Below are 19,555 nucleotides of genomic sequence, written 5' to 3' on the forward strand. Positions count from 1 at the left end.
CTCAGTACAACTTAGCTTGGTATTTTGGTGATAAACAAATTACTGAAAGACACGTATGCCGTGCCGCTATTCGTCTCCTGTTATAGGAAGATAAGAAGTTTTAGTAAATACTGAAGACATCCTAACCGTTATTCGCCTTAAGCTTGCTTTTCTTTTTTCTAGTTCCACCTACAATGGACTGAATGTATACTGCAGACAGGATCGGAATAAGCCCAACAACATCGCAAATCCACATGGTAAGGAGTTTTTCTTTCACTCTGATCTTGCGAGACAAACTACGGTGTTACAAGTAAAGGGATAAGCATTTTGTTGATGCGACCGCGTAATAGGGAATATGACACTTTGTTTCAAGATAGATATATCATGAGAAAGGTATGGTCTTAAATTTCGTCACAAACATTAAATATTCGGATCAGCATGGCTGCCTCCAGTCAAAATCCTTATTTGTGATAACCTCAAGCATTAATGTTAAGAATTGCAATAAGTGGTATTTCTTAAGGAAGGATGCAGCACGCCCCCTCCACCTCTACAAACGATTTCTTTTAGAATCCAGTATTTTCAACTTCGAATGAATTACATTAAAACTGTTACGAACTCTTAACAGTATACCATAGTCGGGCTAGAATATTCGATATTATATATCATATAGCACATTATTTCTCTGTCACAAACTCGGTCACTGGTGCTGTTTTTAAGACAGAATCTGAAGCGTCTATTTGTTAGAACGGATATCAAGCGCCTGCACTTAATATCCATCATACATTTCTAATGCATCGAGTCTATATAGCCTCATATGAACCCGTAAAAACTGCAAAATAAGTATCGGTTGTGGTGAATTAGAACCATTACACCATCGACCAATGTGCTTTCTATCATTTTTTGGTATGAGAGCGTCGTTTCAGCTTTAGGCAATCTGAAACAAGCATTTTGAGCTTAAAACAAGTTAAAGTAAAGAAAAGCGTAAATATTACGGTTCATCTTATCAATACCGGCTGCCCCATCTGCAACCTCTAAACATGTCACTACCAGCAACTCGGCCTGATATATCACCAGGATATGCCATTGTGAGGCCCACCACGCCACAATCAGATTAAGGTTCGAGTATGCCATGTCTTGTAGGCAAGGGAGTGGAACCTTCGAACTATCCTACATCCCAAGGAGACTGTCATTATTAGCAAAATATCAGGGTCACAAAAGTAATGGGCAAGACGTATTGTGCATCAAAGATAATGTGTGAGATGTCATGGTGATGGGTCCCTTTCGGCTGGAGTGTTTGGGTTGTTGTGCATGGGGGTTATCATCAACATTTACACAACACCTTCTGGGCCAAGTATATTATTTTATTGCCATACTTGCGCATCCATTGGCAGCTACTTTTTCCGCTTAAGTGTTGTGTAACATGGCTGATGACCAAGCCAACCCAACATCGATTAATCATAAGTCTGTATGTGTTCGACTTATGTAAAGTGTACACATCTGTACTTTTGGACAATGCTTATCTAATCTAGGTAGTTCAAACAAATCGAGGCACTGACTTCGCTTTAACGTTAACTGGGCGTCATCTCCTTTAGTTAAGAAAATTTGAACTGAGTCCAATGCAAGTAAAGGTTAAATCAAGTTAGTGGATAACTTGTCCAGCCATGCCCTATGGTTTACCATCTTTCTGTTAAAGCAAACGACGTTACAAATATAAAATACTTGTATAAGAACAATCCGATGCCATTTCTCTCTTGATTTTCCCTTGATTCTATTTCGCATCAGCTCAGTCGCTTCAGTTGAGATCAAATTGGCCAAAACCAACTGAAATGTTGCTACCATTCGTAGAGTAACAACGTTACTGATGTTTTTATACCAAATTCGCAACATTTGGCTGTCGAGACACGTTCTAAGGCCGTGTTACTTTGCCACATGACTGCTTATCCTATGAATAACACATAACGCATCCACCATTTCACAAGTCCATGATCAAAGCTAGCTCAGCACAACAGCGCAGTGCGACGATAAAACATCTTCACGCGTTGTTCACTTGAAAAACCCTAGCAACCGATTGATGAGTTTTGTATTTACCTCTAGTTTAAGCTGGCACCAGGGGCAGTGCCATCAGCTGATATTAGATGTATATGGTTACTAACTGGTGCTATTGATATGGGGAATGCCCATGTATCAAAACTCGACTCCACCAGTCAGGCAAACCAACAAATGGCTTTTTTTAGAGTCAGTGATTAAGTGTCACTTGGTGTTGCACGATTTTCATTATTCTGTACAGCTGTTTTGGGAAATCAAACATGTTTCATAATGCATAACAAGTAGAAGGTACGTCAAATGGAGAGGATGAACACCGCAGATTGTCCACAAGAAAGCAACAATGGTTGCAAAGAAGGCATGACATGTGTCAATAATAGAAATCGTACATCTGCATTGGGTTGGTATGGTTAGTTTTGCGATATCTTGACACAGAAGGCAATCGCTTGGACAATGTGACTTCGTGCAGCACGTAGGATTGTGTTGTTGTCAATCGAATATCTTATGGGCATTGAATATGAAAAAGGAAAAACAGTGGTCGGGGTTCTGCATGTTATTGATGGATGTAAAAATAATCATAATATGACCCGACGGGGACATTAACTGTGTGTATAGACCTTATCCTGATCAGTTCCTAACAGGTCCAGTCCAGGAAGCAATATTTATCAGGTCGACTATCCGACGACCGATAATGTTTATTGACATTTGTATCATATTCAGAAAAAGGCCTGAAACGTCAGTTGGCGGTTGAGAGCTGACGAAAAGCTAATGGGTCAATTGATGATTGACCTATCATTTGGTTGTTGGATTAAGGCCCATTGAGGTTCAGCAAATGGATACTCTAGTGGCATATCCATTGCGACGTGTCGTGTCCTCATTGTTTGAACGTCACCTCTGACCTAAATCAGGTCATGAGATCTCGTGCCAGCTGTATATCAAAATCCAACAACCATCTGGTTGTACCCTAAATTGCATCACAGTTCCTGCATTCTGCCGGTCGTAAGCATGATGCCAACTGTCAGAAGGTCAACCCCGATATCGCGTGGATATTGCATATTGAAGTCCATGTTTGTTGCTTCTCCCGCATTTCAGCAGATTCCAATACATTACCTGTCATGAGAATGTCCAGAAGATGCATAGCAAATTCCGTCATTGGATGTCCTGTCACAACCCCAGGCTAAAAGTGTGCCAAGCAGTCGCACACTGCATCCACAGAAAACTATCCCACATTATAATCAATTGTCCCCAAGGGAGTAATACAACATAAAAGTGACACCAGTATCTCAGCATCTCATTTCCCTTCATGTCCATTAGCTTTTTTATCTTAAAGCCAAAGTCACTCAAATGTCTTTGATCGAAGTCAATGAAATTAAAGTAAAAGTGATGTTACTTACACGAAATTCAATTTGTTAATTAGAGGATAGATTTTATAATGCAGTTATTAACCTTTACAAATCACTGAGATGGCTATATGCAAAGGTATGATTTGGAAGCAATCGCTGACGTTCTAATGCCGCAAAAATCTAATAGACAAATATTTGTTTCTGTCTCCGATAAAACTAACTGTCCATCGGCGCGGTTCATAGAACTGGGGAACTATTTGACTCGCAGCATCAATTGCATTTTTTGGTTCTTGATTAGTTAATCCTATTCTACACTACTTAGTGGACAACATTGCTAATTTGCAGATCTCTTACACCATTGTGTAAACTGAGATTGAATAGTATATAATGGTCAGAACGATCAGTCAAGTTGTCTCAGGCCAATATTGATATTGTCTGAGGACCATACGGTTGCTGTGTCTGAGCAATTGATTCTGTCTGGGATGAAAAATGGCCAGCCACTTCATCTGGGGTATTAGTTGTCGGATCGGATTGAAGGAATGTGCTTTATACGCCGAATTGATACTTAACATTATACGCATATATATAGTTATTTATTATCGTGTCACCTTTATTACAAAGCCAACCTATTAAGTATAACTGGAATCAAAAGTTCCTTTGGTAACAGTTAAGGCACGGTTCACGGGATGGATCAGGGCACTATAAGCTATAATCACGAGCAGGAGGCTTTTTCCGACTTATTAACAGTTTCTCTAACTTTTCCGGATTAGTCCGACAAAATTCCGACATTGTCCAACTTCTCCCTGAAAGGTCGGATTTTTTTAAAAACTTGTGCAAAAATATCAGGGCTTCCCAAAATAGGGCCATAAAGATCTTTGTTGAATGGGGTTAAGGAGCTGTGAGCCAGACGCTCAGAGTGACTCTTAAGTGTGAATACTAATTAGCTCATTCAATTAGGTTACCTCATTAACACCATTCAACATAGGCCTTTGATCTCTAATGCCCTATTTTGGGAAGCCCTAGATTTTCCAGAAATCCGACCTATCAGGGAAATGTCGGACTTTTGTCGGATAAATCAGGAGAAAGTTAGAAAAACCGTTAAGAAGTCGGAAAAAACCTCCTACTAGTGTATTGCTTTCCCTGTTGCACAGTCCAGCTGTTTGCAGAACAACAACACGTCCGGTCATTGGCTTCCTGACTTTGCTCTGTGACTTCTCTTAAAGGTTATTGTTGTTCGTGTTGTTTTAAGATAGGTTTGGGTTATCTCGGTGCCTTCTGAAAATAATAGAAAACAATATCCTGTAGCACTGTATTGCTTTGCGGGCAACAAAAACAAGCCCCATCAGAAAGGAAAGGAATGGCATTTGCTGAGGATAAATCATTCTTGTGATAATTGGGTTTAAATCCCTAGCCACGTGTGATGTGTTAAGTTGGAAACAGGCACTGCATACTTAAGCATGCTTAAACTACAATACTGTGGACGGATATTTGACATAATACTACAAACTGTCGTTCGTTCATCAGGCGAAGACAATACCAACATCTTTCATCTGATGGGCATTATGACTTTGTACAAGCAGTGACTGTATATCTTCGCTCTCTCACAACAAGCCTGCGTTTGTTGATGAATACAAAGCATCTACCAGTTGCATTGCCGTCGGCAGAAAGTTTTGTTACCAATTACATTATTCATCTTGGATTGTCTTATACTGGCGTTGTTTGAACAGATTGTATCCTCTGGCAACCACCTGCACGCCAGCGCTGGCCTTAGATAACATTTTTCCACTTTTCTAGCTTTTTTCGCTCAACTATCATCTTATTCTTCCCAATGGAATTTTACAAAATATATTGAGAAAGGATTGGAACATTCAAGGTAGTGGGTCAGAGTTTGAGAAAATGTCACACCTCCTCTGGCAATCATCTGCCGTACCGAATCATCTTCCAGAGGACCGTTCTCCTGGTGCTGTTTTTGTCCAATTTGCCATTAGCTAATTAATGTAATGTTTGTGTTTTCTTACAGCGGTGACCTTCCAGGTCTGCATCCAAAACAGATACAAATTAAACAAAAAGTTTAGGAAATATCAGAACAGCGTCGACAGGGAATATGACCAAGATATGGAAACAAAGGCGCTTCTGGCGCAGGCGAAGGTGAGGCTAATATTCATCATGTTTTTTTAATACTCCTTACTGGGGAAATAAGCATGGTCGATGGAAAGTAGTTCCAACCCGACATCCTGGAGCAGCTAAAGCATACGACTAGATAAAACATAGAGTGTTGTCAAATTGTGTGGCTTATCCTTGAACAACTCTTCATGACAAGTTATCAGATTTGTGGGCAGTCAGTGCTTATTGGCAAAGATTTCAGGTTCGTGGTTCGTAAGGCTAACGCTACTTACAATCTGGCCGACTTCGAACTTGTGTCTATTCTAAGACTAATTGTCTAGTGATAATCGTACGAATATCCACCACCCAACACATATAGATCTTCAAGGAAATCAAGGTATCAATTTCTCCATCGATTAGCATGAATGAGATTCAATATGATTCCCAGCACTTCGTTACTCACACGCACGTCCTGTATCTACGTACTTTCAAGTCCCGGTGCCACAGCCTGTGTGCATTAATGAACATACCACTCTCTCTTTTCTCTGTAATCTTGGTTCTAACTGAATCACTCTTACATCGACACCACATGATGAAGCCAGATATTTCTGACAAGATCTTATCTTTGGTTTCAAGACCGTGTACGGTGGTGTAGTACACCGTGCCTTCTCAAGGTCTTTTATTGCAATGTTCACAACAAAAATATGCTGAAGTGTCCTGATGAGTGTATTGACTGCGTTATCGGCATCTTGCGTACTCTCCTCTGTCACGAAGGAGATGTTATTAATGCCGTCAACTACTTATAAAACGTAAATAACTACACTTAATATGGTACATGCTGGATACTTACGACAATTAAGCAAGATATTGCCAGCTAGTACATATACCTTAGGGCCGAGATGTTTTTGCACTATCCATCACATGACTCCAAGTGCAAGGACCATGTTATAAAGACAGTACCACTACATACATGCATTGGGGATTGATATATGGATTGACCTTCTTAACGTGGAGGTCTAGATGGTGATTGTAACCTGCTATTTCACTAGTGTTCACAGGGTGTATTGCTACGAACAACCTAATGGCATAGAGCAGTACAAACGGCTGCTGGGTTTCGCATCCTGTAAAAAAGCACCCAGCTAACCTCGATGATGAAATGCCCGTAGGCCTTGAACCATACGTATGCTACATATGAATTGCCGATAACTTTCTTCCCGCACATTCTGCAGCATTGTAGCACATTTTCTCGTCATATCACATAATCGTACTTGAAGGTCTTACCTCATGGCTTTTCATTATCTATCCTTTGAGAAATGATCAATCGCATTTATGCATACATGACTCCGATATTTTTTGCTTAGTCAATCGTATTTCAAACACCAGTTTTTTACAGTCATCAAATATCACAATCTCCCACCTTCCCTAGTAGAGTTTAGTCATCAGATTTATATTTTGTTGCGCATGTATGTATGAATGAGCAAAAAGATCGATTTTGATTGTCAGATGGAGTGGTCCCTGCACCCGCAGGATGGAGAAGACGACTTATCTATCTCAACCGGTACTCCTGTTATCGAAAGCCGTTGACACAGCGCTAAAACTTCTTTGGAATCATCCAATCTTTATCAGACCCAGACGCGTGATGGGGGAAACCCTAGAAGATGAGATGAGATGAGAGGATGAGTCTTTGCCTTTGATAAGTGGCAAGTGCAGCCTAATGCTTGGAGAAAAAAATATAGCCCTGCGTTTCTTGGAATGTGTTTCGAGTATATAGACACGATTACAAAATAGGTATCACCAACTCCCTCCCAAGATTGTTGATGATGACACATGATAGGAACGTGATATAACCATTGCAGAATAATAAGCCAACTGGTTTCACCCTTCCTTTTTCTTCACGCCATTCATTCATGCCTTCGTCCTGTTTCAGGCCGCGGCAGACGCCGAGAACATTGACAACATCGCGGAACAACGCCGCCAGCAGGGAAAACGAGTGCGATATGGAGAAATCATTCAGGTAGGGTATGAAAAAACTCATTGTAGAGGAACATCTCGTAGTAGACGAAGTGGACAATTTTTCATCTTTGAACACGAAAGCGTGAATAGATCGTTATCATTGCGAATGATGCTCTACAAAGAATGTAAATGGAATACTGCACTTGTGATGTGACTGTCCTCCCCCTTATAGGGCCATTCGCTGTTCTGAAGTATTATGAAATTATATGGAAACTTGCCTTTAACTGCAATCTAGCTAGTATACTAAAGTTAGGGCATAGTTATGGCTACAGAATGAAACGCGATCTAGTTTCAGTCCATTGGGCGGTCATCACACTAGTCATCTCTTACCTCATTTCTACGAGATGCTGCAGCTTTCAGAGTAATTTGTCGAGTGTCCGCAAAACATATACATTTTACATTTTGGCAAAAAGAACAAATATAGCAGTTAAGATTGATTTGTTGTGTAATCATGTTAGTGTACCAATATCGGGTGTTGTGCATTAGGATAATGCAATATGTAATCATGAGAGACCGATTAACAATAATAAAATGTTTTATTGGATGCTTTCAATGTGTAACTGAGGCAATGGATTCACTCAGAAACTGTGTTCTTCAATGATGAAATCCTTCATTTGTATACATCGCACAGATGTCTTGCTTATATATCTATTTTTAAATAAGAGTGTCTGCCAACAGTCATTTATATTATATATGGTAGAATGTACTTAAAATTAAGCTCTAACTGAGCGCTGCTTTTGAAATAAGAATGGGAAAGAAGCAAATTCGATCTTTTGTTGATACTAACTGGGCCAAGGGGAGGGTATTGCCACTAGCATTGTAGACCGTCAATTCAAAATGTCAGGGTCACCGGTAGTGACTACCTGAATGCTAATGATTGGCGATAGCCATCTTTAAAACGTACGGTACTCAGGTGGCTAAACTGCTTTCAGTAAAGTAGCAAACCTTTGCAGTATCCATTTGAAAGTTCCCTCGGGAAGACCACCTGATTACCAGATGCTCGTATGAACGTCCCCGCGGTAAAAGTCCCTGATTGGTACAGAAATACCTTCAGGATATGATTAATTGTGCTTCTAATTGTGCTTCCATGGTCCTCATGGTTCGTGTCCCCGGAAACAACCTCACCGTTGAGGCAGGTTTAATGACATTCAAATGAGGTCGACTTGGCTTGAGTTGAAATCCTCTTTAACGACTGTAAAGTAATCAGAACTTGTCGTGAGTATGAAATGGTTGCAAGGGAAATTCATTTTTCTCTGTAACTGGTTGCCTCAGCGCAATGCCCAAAGCGTCTGTAAGCAGTTGTCTAAATTAGAAGTCATTGTCCTGTTAAAAAGTGTTCATCCGATCATCTCCTTCACGAGACAGATGCAGATGACGTTGGGATGCTGGACAATGAATATCTTAACAGATGTGGCGACCTTTATCAAAAACACTCTCTGGTTTTTTTAAATACTTGGAGGCAACATCTGCATATGACATTTAGATATTGGGCCATTATAAGGATTAGCTTTAGTCTATCCCTCACCTTTTTATATATCGTTGCGTAAAAAATGCAGTAACCTGTGCAAGGTCTATATCTGATGGTGCAGTACTACTCATTATAATGCAGTCTATGTTGTGATGCACTGAAGAACCAATCATACTAAAACGTGGCATGGTTTTCGTTGTTGAGCGTCGATTAAAACCTACCATTGCTACATTTAAGTGCCATTTGTGGTAGGAAAAGATACCCTTAGAATAGAGTGACCCGGTTACGAAGATTTCTCTATACGCTTTAAGTCTGATTATCATCTGCACTTTTATTGCGCTAAATGTGGTTTTATAGTCAAAGTACTAACATTCTGCTGAGGCAAATCACGCTAGCAGCTATTTCTTTAGCGTTTTCTCTTTTAAGATAATGCTTATCTGACCAGAAAGCACCTTGATAATGTAACACATTAATGCAATGATAAACATCTTTAAACGATTTTGACCAACGGCAACTGAACAGTGAAAATAGCAATCTCCGACTATACTATCTTTATGTTGTAACTTTAAGGTGCACCACATCAACGTTTACGCCATAGGTTAACTTTCCGAATTCACTCAGAACATTCCCCATATTCCTTCATATTTCCTTCTGTATTTCAGCTCAAGCATTTGTTCACTGGGAAATTCATCCATGTTAACACAACCCAGACGAGTAAAAGAGATAAGAATAATATGCTGGTGAGTAAAGAACGAATGATAAAAACCCCGTAAATATAACAGTTTAACTCCGGATGATGTCAGTTGAAAATGCTTCGCAATAGCGCTGGGAAAAGTACAAGTTGTTGAGTTGAACAATATCTGCAGGTGACAGTAGTATGCTTTAGTTCCAGTGTAGGGCGATATGAATAAAAACTTGTAAAATATGCCTTTACCTTAGTTTTTTTATATCAATACGGTAAACGAAGTATGCAGACTTGACTCCAAGAGAATCGACTTGAACTTTAGTGCGCCATTGCTGACAGTCATTGGTGCCAAAAGCTTTATCTTTATAAAAGTTTTCTAATAGCGTCAAGAATGTGCCGCAATCTCCCAGCCAATCTCCTAAAGCACACAGAAAAAGAGTCCCATCCTCGGTCCTCCCTGTCAGTCCATAATTGCCCCACAATGTTATGTTGATGATAAAATTACAGAAAGCATGTGGAATTTCCAGTATGTGCGCTTGGTTGTCATTGCAGTTTTTTGTTTGTTTTTCAAGCAGTAATTCCCGTTGTTGAATCTGTATGCTTAAAGATAAATCAGTCGAGAAGAAAATTCTTATTTTTTAAATCTTACACATTTTGTCACCTTTTCTGTGTTACAGGTGTCTCTGCAAGACTACAATGCCAAGCATGGACAATTCAGGATATTACCGAGATATAAAGTGAAATCGGAGGGAGAGGTGGTACGTACTCTTATTATACATGAATCGCATTGAATCTATTCCATAAGGATGGTATATCATGAGGCACTTACTCGTAAAATGCAACTATCCAGAAAGAAGCCAAACCCATCAAAAATCAACCAATCAAATTAGCCAAACAAAAGTACCAATTGTTACACTGATTGAGTTTCTGGTTTTACTTACTCAGTTCCATTTGCTCGCAGAACCGTATCTCATTATCAACCTACACTCCGTGGCTCATTTACTACCTCTTGAGTAACTCTGTTAATGAGCTCATTTCCAGTGTTTTACCATTCAAGTACTAAAAACTACCAAATTTTTGCGAGCCTTTTACCTTCACGTTTTCTGCATATACATCTGAACATGTAATCATGATCAACCTATTTTCTTCTGAAATGTTTGCGAGTTACAAAAATAAAGAGGCAGAAAGATTTGGCGGAATACTGTATGCCATAGAAATGTTTCTCTTTTTTAGATCCAAATCTTTGACCAAGTGGTGTTGGAGAGTATAAAGTCCCCAGGTCACTTCATGCACGCCAGCGCCCCCTATCAAATCGATTATCTTACATTTGGGTGAGTATATCATGAGAGGAAAGGAAGAGGGATTTTCATACATATTCACAGTAGTTAGAACCCTTTAGACTAGAGAAGCTTTCAACTTGTCTATCAGAGCAGTCTAAGCTGTTCTTGCCTGTGCATGGCCTTTAGTGTGACAGCACGCTTCAATAATATCAGCAGCGGAAACTCCAATATTTCTAATTGGGAATGCTCTGCGTCAGTTGAACAACATATGACATGCACATACATCATAAATAAATACATGTTCCACGCTAAGACTTCTTAGAAGCCATTTTCTCTACTTTTAATTAGAAATCGCATGAAAGGCAGCATTAACATTGCCTGTACTTTCTTTTGCATTGATAGTTTTCTCATTTTTCTCGCTGAACAATTATTTGAGATTGATATTGAATGACAATAATGTATCATAAACCTTTGCGATGAATCTTTTCACATGTTTCTTTCATTAGCAGCAGTAGGTTCATGTCGTCTTATCCAACGGATTTAATACATGTAACCTTACAACATTCCACGTTTCGATTAATATATAGGAGGCAAAAAACAAATATCCAGCTCTGTTAAGATAGATTCGCAATCGACAAGACTAGACTTCGGCCTTTGACTTCATGGATTTGATACCCATCCTAATCCGGCTTTGGTGATCACCCTATATTCATCCTTAGCTAACCTGTCGTGCACAGCAGTAGCTATCCCCTGTATTTTTCCTGATTATGAGAGACATTTGTTTGTAATGGAATCAAAAAATTATCTCTGTAGTAGTATGTGGGCAACTTTCATACGTTGTTTCAAGTGCTCGAGCACTTGACCGAAATTTTTCTTGTACAAGTGCTCGAGCACTTGAAACAACGTATGAAAGGTGTCCATATACTACTTCAGAGATAATTTTTGTTTCTATCACAAACAAACAATATCTCTATAGTAGTAAAGTTTGTACAAGTGCTCGTGCACTTGGAACAACGTACGAAAGTTCCCCATATACTACTACAGAGAGAATTTTTGTTTCTATCACAAACAAAAAATATCTCTATAGTAGTAAAGCTGCACCTTTCATACGTTGTTTCAAGTGCTCGAGCACTTGACCGAATTTTTTCTTGTACAAGTTTGACTTCTGGCTGTCATTATCTCAGTTCTGCAGTCGATTTGTAGCAATAGCCAAACGTGAGCTGCTAGACGAGGTATCACGTGGGCTGCAAAATAGATATTAAGTTACCTTGACTTAATCGATAAAAGCTGTTCCAATATATCCCCGCTTGAACACCCTGCTCCCATACACAATGACCATTTAATGAAAGGAACATGGTCACCGTGTGGTGAGTCCATGCATTCTATCAGAAAAACACATCTGATCAGGGCTTTAGATTTGGAGGAAAAAGTACAGTGGTATGTAAATATAATTTGAAAAACTAATCTGAAGATCTGAGACAAGTCTGGGCATATCGACGGTTTGTTGTACCACGAGCAAGGCGTTGCACTTTTCCTGTAAACATTATGTAACATGAGCTGTACCTTTTGCCTCCTAATCGAATCTCCAACTATGGTTCTTACATTGCGCTATTAACCAACCATGAAGCCAGTCTCCATGCACAGCTAATAGCGCCATGCTCCACACACGCGTTTTATTAATGACCTTCCTTCTCCCACAATGATACCCCCAGATCGGTGAACCCGGCCAGGTGCAAGAGGAAGACCCCGGGCACGATGATCATTGATAAGTAAGACACATCACAGTACTATGTATTACTGATTTTCACCTTCTCATGCAACAAAGCTCGTCCCCAAAGAACCACCAGTTGAAGAACCGCCATTGCCTCACTGTTTTCGTTATCATAGGAAGGTCGTACCGGCCTGCTGTCTATCTCACGCAAACTTAAATTGCACAGGAGAGACCACCATGTAAGAGATTATTTTCAACATGAAAGAGAATGTCTTTAAAAAGCTTTAGTTAAGTGTCCAGTGACGACCGTATCAGGATAAAATAAAGGTATCCGCTATGCCAGTAGTAGTCTGCTTCGTAGAAGCACCTTTAAAGATAACACCACGGATCACCGTTCCTAACATAGGACTTGTTAGGTTTGATGTGTGTTTCAATTCCAATTCATGTCTGTGAATCATTAAAATACGTCAGTATGATAAGCACGTACCTTCTGTGTCGCCATGTGGCGATCGCCTTATCTATTGGTTTGATTGGTTTTCCTTAAGTTAGACTGGAGACCAAAATACTTTCATGCCAGATTGCTAGGGACAATTGCTATGTGGTAAAGTAAACATACTTAAGGCTAATCAATGAGATATTGCATCAGATCCACAAACGAATCGTCATCATCTTAAATTTGTGAAAATCAGCTAGATTTGTCATTTGCCATTAAATGAGATGTGAAACGGTGATTTATACTAAGGCGTCCCCCAACCAGACCCGCGCTTGCTTCTTACCATGCTTTTTAACCTTATGCCCACCCGAGACATTGAGCCGGTACGACCATTCATCACTATGATACGTTGGCCCCTTGCCTGACCTTTGCTGCATGTCCCTGTAAATATATACTTGTTCTTACTTTTCTCCCTCGAATCCTCGCAACAGTTTTATCGGCAGGTATGTAAGGATAGTGGAGCTACGTCTCGGTTCCGCCAATACACACGTCACATGCCTTTCTATTCTCATGACGCTTACACGTCGCTTGATGCCCTCTACTTACTATTTATACTGAGCACCGTGTCAGTCTTTGCACGTATTAATAAGTAATCCGGCGCGCGAGGAGCCCTAATAAAACGGGTCGAGAATGATATCTGCATCCGCATGCGACAGCATTATTATTCGAATTGGTTGCTGATCGAAAGCATGGTTGACTTCTCTCATCTGGGTCTGAATGCAACAAACTAACAAATTTTAGGATCATACTTAGAGTAACGATGATTTTAAACATACTCCTTTCTTTCGCTTAAGGACTTCTGCCCAAGAGAAGGCAATGCATCGAAATATAGGCTTGATGTAGATGTAGATGCTTTAGATTATTACTTAATCGTAGCGCACGTGGTTTCCAAATTCGATAATAGATTGAATCTTTCTAGCTACTTCTTTTGTGGTTGTTATGTACAGAATCATCAGAGTTAAAGCATGAACAATAGAATCCTTCATGCTACCAGTTCAAGTACATCACACTCCAATTTATATTTAAGCCACGAACTGAGACTCAATAGCACTTAATCTAGTTGTGAATGCGACATTTTAACAGCCCTGTACAATAGGGATGCTAGTATCTTGAACTTGGCGGATATCAGGTTTTCATCGGTTAAAGGTTATTCTCCGACACTCATTATTAGGAGAGTGTTGCTGCAGCACTTCAAGTATTGACTGGATCTCCTTCATCTTAAAACGTCTTGCTCCTCTATTCTGTATGCGGATAAACATGGCACAGTTTGTGTATTGGACACATAGCTGTTTGACTCCGAAGAAACATAGTTACAAAAGAGTTACAAAAGAGTGCTAAGAATGCTAGCGGAAAAGGATAAATCGATGTGTTGACATTTTTCTGGAAGTAACACATTTTCAATGACCTACAAATACGAACGTATAGTCTTGAAAGCAGATGACAGCCAAAGGAATGCTAGGTCTTACTACTAAGATGCAAATAGAAATACTTCTTATAGCCCTATTAACCAACAATTATTGAAGGAAAAATCATTTCAAAGCGCATGACATAGTTTAGTACCAACATTGCTCCTGACGTCACTAACTAAAGTTTTCATATTTTGACGACGTCACTTTCTCTCCTGCATATCAAAAGCTGCGAAAAGTTTCGGCAGAGCTTAACACTTATAAGGTTCGTAATAGCAAGTAGACTAGACTTTTTAGAGTTCATAGAATTAACCAAGGAAAATGCGCAAAATAGCGAGGTAAAATACCAGATCGTCGAATAATTTTATGCTACATTTCTTTAGCTACATCAGTTAGCATAACTGGAACCCTCAGGATTACTAAACATTTGCTCTTTTTGCATGCTTAACCAAGACTCAAAACCTTTGGTTGTAGGCCATTGGCATCTCCAACCCGAGAAAGTATTTATTAAATTAAATTAAATTAGATAAATATAGCGACGATTGGAATCTTCCAGTTTTTCTGTCCAGTTCTCCTGCCATGATTGAATGGAGAATGCCCCTATTATACATTCTTAAAACAAGTTTTGGTGACAAGGTTAACTAATGCATGCTTGAATGTGGATAATTGAGATGACATTTCCTTGCAGGTTTGCATGTGTTAAGAAGAAACATTAATGTAATAGTAAATAGATAGTTAAAATAAAACATTTGAATCCCGGGGGTTACACTAGCCTATGTGTGTTACTCTGCTCCAGTAACCTAATTGAAACGCCCTGTCCACCAAATACTCCCACCTGGCGTAAAGAAGTACAAAACTGTCCATGCCGTATGATAATGTACTACATACATGTAATATGATGTAAAGACTAGTTTATTTCAGTTTTGCAAATGATTCTCTCGGAAACCTCCTAGATTGGCGTTTGAAAAGTAATACAAAACTAAATGTATATTTGGCAAATAAATGTCACCTTTGATACTTGCATTTGTTCACCTCGTAAAATTATGTTAACCTGATAACACAGGTTTCGATAATTGCAAACAGATACTGGCAAAGAGTTCTTAAAAATACAGTGACTACTTAGTTAACTGGTGTTTGGTCTAAAATTTTCTAAGTCACTAATAGAGGCCCAGAATGGGATATTGTCGATTTACGACCATGTAGGGCCTATACTAATCACATTTCAATGAAGAAAATGACAGAGTTTTGATTACATGTTCATTTCTTGATCTGGTCTTCTGTGGCCAATTTTATCAATCAATGGTTGGTATGAAAGGCAATTGCAGTTGTGTAATTTCCTAGGCCCTTTACCCTAACAATCCTATTGGTCATTCCTGTAGAAAGTTCAAATCATGAGGAACACAACGTTGTTGTTACTGCTGATGCTTTCGCTCTTTGTCATGTGTCAGTCAATGATGGATGCTGGCAATGATGACGATGATGATGATGATGATGCCGATCAGCAGAATGGTGCTGCAGCAGTTGGTCTCCCTCGACGATGTAACAGTTACACTGTTGAAGCCAGGCTGCGACATGCCTTGGATTGCCAAACAGCAATTGAACATGGCCGCATTCTAAATGTCAATGAGTATGCTAGGCGCTATCGACTATCCCCAACAACGCTCAGGAGATGGATACAGAACATCGATGAAATGACGGATCAAGTGGAGGAAAATGCAGAACGCCGGCGAGTCAGAACCGACCATGATGGTTGTTGGCCGGAAGTTGAGAATATCGTGCACCAGCATTTTCAAGAACGGAGGAATATTGCCCTGCCCGTTTCTCGGTCGGACATTGTTAATGATGCAACGATTGAATTTCAGAACTGGTGGGGCCAACTCCCACACAATGAACTTGAGGACATTGCAGCACGTCGCCCCGAAAGGTCCCAGTTTTCTGCATCAGTGGGTTGGGTTACAAATTTTATGAAACGGAAAAAGATTGTTTTCCGCCGTAAAACGAAAGATTCCACCACTGTACCGGCTGATGCACCACAGAGAGTGAGAGAATTTCAGACTGGCGTTAGGTAAACTGTAGCTGACAACCATGTCCACACGCTCTTGAACTTTAACGAAACGTTTGCTCAGTTGGACTTCCCTCCGATGTATACAGCTGAGACCAGAGGTACAGTAGATGTAAATGTGAAAACATCGCGAGGAAATGCCAAACTCGGGTGCACCGTTGGATTGACAGTTGGCTCCAACGGAGAAAAACCGCCTGCTCATGTTGTTTTCAGGCAGCCGGGCTTCGTGCGTCAGATTAGAGATTTGAACAACATTCCAGATAACGTACGGGTCACATCCTCGAGGTCTGGTTGGGAGAATGGAGAGACACTGCAACATTGGTTGGACAATGTTCTTTTCCCTTACATTGGCGATTTTGACTTTAATGACATCCTTCTGCTTTTGGACAGATTCCGACCGCATCAAGCAGAGGATTTCTGTTACCCAATGGTTGAAGCAGGCATACTGTTAGACAATATTCCTGCTAGGTGTACATCGCTGGCTCAGCCGTTAGATCTCACTATTATGAGGGGATTTAAAGCTATAATGCGAAAGTATTGGAAGTTATGGAAATGTGATGCAACTGAGGCTGACGGAAATTGCCGCAAAATTACATTACAGGATGTACTCGGCATTATAAGTAGAGCATGGAATGATGTAGCTCCTGAGTCTGCGGCTAAGTCATTTCAAGTGGCTGGCTTAACACCTCAACCAGATGGTCATTATCGTGATGATGTTGCAGATGATTTGTTGCTTGGTGAAAACGAATTGTCAGACTCCGATAATGATGATGATAACTTAAATTTTGACGACAACTTGGAATTGTAAAACAGTTGTAGTGCAAAGTAGTGAATAAGTAAATGTTGTTAATGGCATCGGTTATGTAAGTGTTAGTTACTTTACCCCCCAAGTTAAACTTTTGGGAAAAAATCTCACATCCCCTCCCTGATTCAAATGCCACTTTTTTTAGGGTTTACCCTGTAAAAAGCTTGTAACGACATTCATTTTCCATGAAAAGCACTGGCCAGTGATCGTAGTCTTGGATGGACTTTCTGCATGTCGGATTTCAAGCTATTAAAACTTTCTGAGTACTTGATGAAAGTGATCATAGTCAATAGGTATCAATGCCGACATGTGCAGTAGGCTCAAGTTGTCATTATTAGCCCATTCATGCTTCTCAAAAGGAATGTAGGCCCTGCACAACCCATCTGGGCCTAAAATGCATATTATAATGACCTATTATGGACTTAGAAAATTTGAGACCAGCACCAGTTAACTAAGTACTCACTGTATATCTGTTCAGTTCAATAACGACCATGATAAAAGATTATTGTAAATGTATTGGCAAAAGCGATATTGGATTTGCCCTGCACTATCAAATGGTATACGCTTGCATACTGACGTTTTCATGTCACTAACATTTTGCCTCCTTATCCAACATGCAGAGACTTTATTACATACTGTTCAGCTAAGTCCGCTATATAATCTCAGAGTTTCTGAATTTTTTTTTTTATGTTGATTGTTGAATCAATTCTATTTTCACCAGAATACGTTCAAGTCGATTCAAAGAGTAATTCAAGCTTTGAGTAATGAATATTTTTGTTAGGAACTGCAACATATTGTTACATCAAGTACTAACAACTCCGTCTATTCGAGTACATCATGTCGATTATGAGAACTTTTAATGCTTTTGCATATACTAATCACATGGAGAAATAAAAAAGCTAACGTTTCAACTGTAATCCTTCTGTTGGAATGGTGGACAGTCTGCGCCAGTATGTGATTAACTGCTTTTCCAAGCTTCCATCTCTCCGTGTTTCATTTTCATTCTAATGTTTCCTTTCTCTCCGTTTGTTAATCATTATTCCATTAACCACCGTGAACCACCCAGTAAGAATCATGTAATGTACATATGCATAAATTCTTCAGTACATGCAACTATGCCTAGTTGTGTTTGAAATGCGTTTCTTTCATTTCCAGCTCTGAGTTGAATCTTGGTGTTGAAGCAGCTGGTTTCACTGTCATCAAGAACTACTCGCCAAGGATTGAGCATTTGAACTTTGTCAGGGTAAGACGTAATTAGAACTAAGTAGATGACGAAGCTTCTCACCTTATTTCAAGGAGATGTCCCATTCTTTAACATGTGTATGGTTCAGCTTCATCTGACTTTGTGCAGTAATCTATCCATCCACCCGGCTTGGCACCTACAGCCATCATTGCATTGGTTATTATCGATTTATCCTATGAGTAATGGGTAAATGTTACTATCTTCGGTCAGGTTTTCTCTCTTCGGTTACATTTTCCCGGGGTATTCATCAGGTTTATACCTGATGCGATAATGCCCTACACATTTGTGGTCCCCGCACTGTTTCTGTAAAGCCCATATATTGTTATTCATTGCAGGGTGGTGTCTTCATCAGTCTGTTCCACAAAGAACTGGAGGCTTATATCGTTGCTGAAGGTCTCTTCAAGGAGTGCGTCACAGAGCAAGGTAAACGACAGAAATATTGACAGATTATTTTAGTACATTGTACAGTGATCGAAATAAGGTCTTACATTTATCATAGTTGAAGTGGTTGATTCATATCATATATCTGAGATTCCATTTATCAAAAATTTAACAAATCACATTTTGTCCATGTTTCAGTACATTTACGAATCCGTGAGATCGACCAGCTGAACCCCAAGACATTATCACCCTCCACCTCGGCTATAACCTACTGGGAGATAGAACAAGAGAACAGCGTTATTAGCGGTGCGTGATACACATCTTTGACAAATGCAATTGACCGCTGAGTCGGGAATCGCAATGTTATTAAACGAAGCTATTTACCAGATGAACGCCCTTTAGCAGCTTCTTGAAACACCCCCAAAATTCGTTGGCGACTACGATAATGATGATCCATGAAGCGCTAGGCCCAAGGTTCTTTAATTATCAATTATACATTTTGTATTATCATAGAGAACGTCTGGAAACCACAAGAAGCCT

The 19,555-nt window shown here is 39.8% G+C and overlaps 1 protein-coding gene across 46 annotated transcripts in view; it reads left to right on the plus strand.

The window, feature by feature from the left end:
- Positions 1-19,555, plus strand: part of LOC135487566 (inositol 1,4,5-trisphosphate receptor type 3-like) — a 169,343-nt gene that overhangs the window by 74,164 nt on the left and 75,624 nt on the right. For 38 of the 46 annotated variants that reach the window (XM_064771414.1, XM_064771416.1, XM_064771419.1 and 35 more), the window contains 10 exons: positions 163-236; positions 5,386-5,513; positions 5,848-5,865; positions 7,396-7,482; positions 9,612-9,689; positions 10,312-10,392; positions 10,868-10,965; positions 18,547-18,634; positions 18,970-19,057; positions 19,214-19,321. In XM_064771414.1, the coding sequence (XP_064627484.1) occupies positions 163-236; positions 5,386-5,513; positions 5,848-5,865; positions 7,396-7,482; positions 9,612-9,689; positions 10,312-10,392; positions 10,868-10,965; positions 18,547-18,634; positions 18,970-19,057; positions 19,214-19,321 (848 nt within the window). Of the gene's footprint in view, positions 1-162; positions 237-5,385; positions 5,514-5,847; positions 5,866-7,395; positions 7,483-9,611; positions 9,690-10,311; positions 10,393-10,867; positions 10,966-12,646; positions 12,684-18,546; positions 18,635-18,969; positions 19,058-19,213; positions 19,322-19,555 lie in introns of those variants that run through there. The other 8 variants (XM_064771382.1, XM_064771384.1, XM_064771422.1 and 5 more) reach the window with 2 other exon arrangements.

Source organism: Lineus longissimus, chromosome 5 (genome assembly GCF_910592395.1).
Source record: "Lineus longissimus chromosome 5, tnLinLong1.2, whole genome shotgun sequence".
Lineage (NCBI taxonomy): Eukaryota > Metazoa > Nemertea > Pilidiophora > Heteronemertea > Lineidae > Lineus > Lineus longissimus.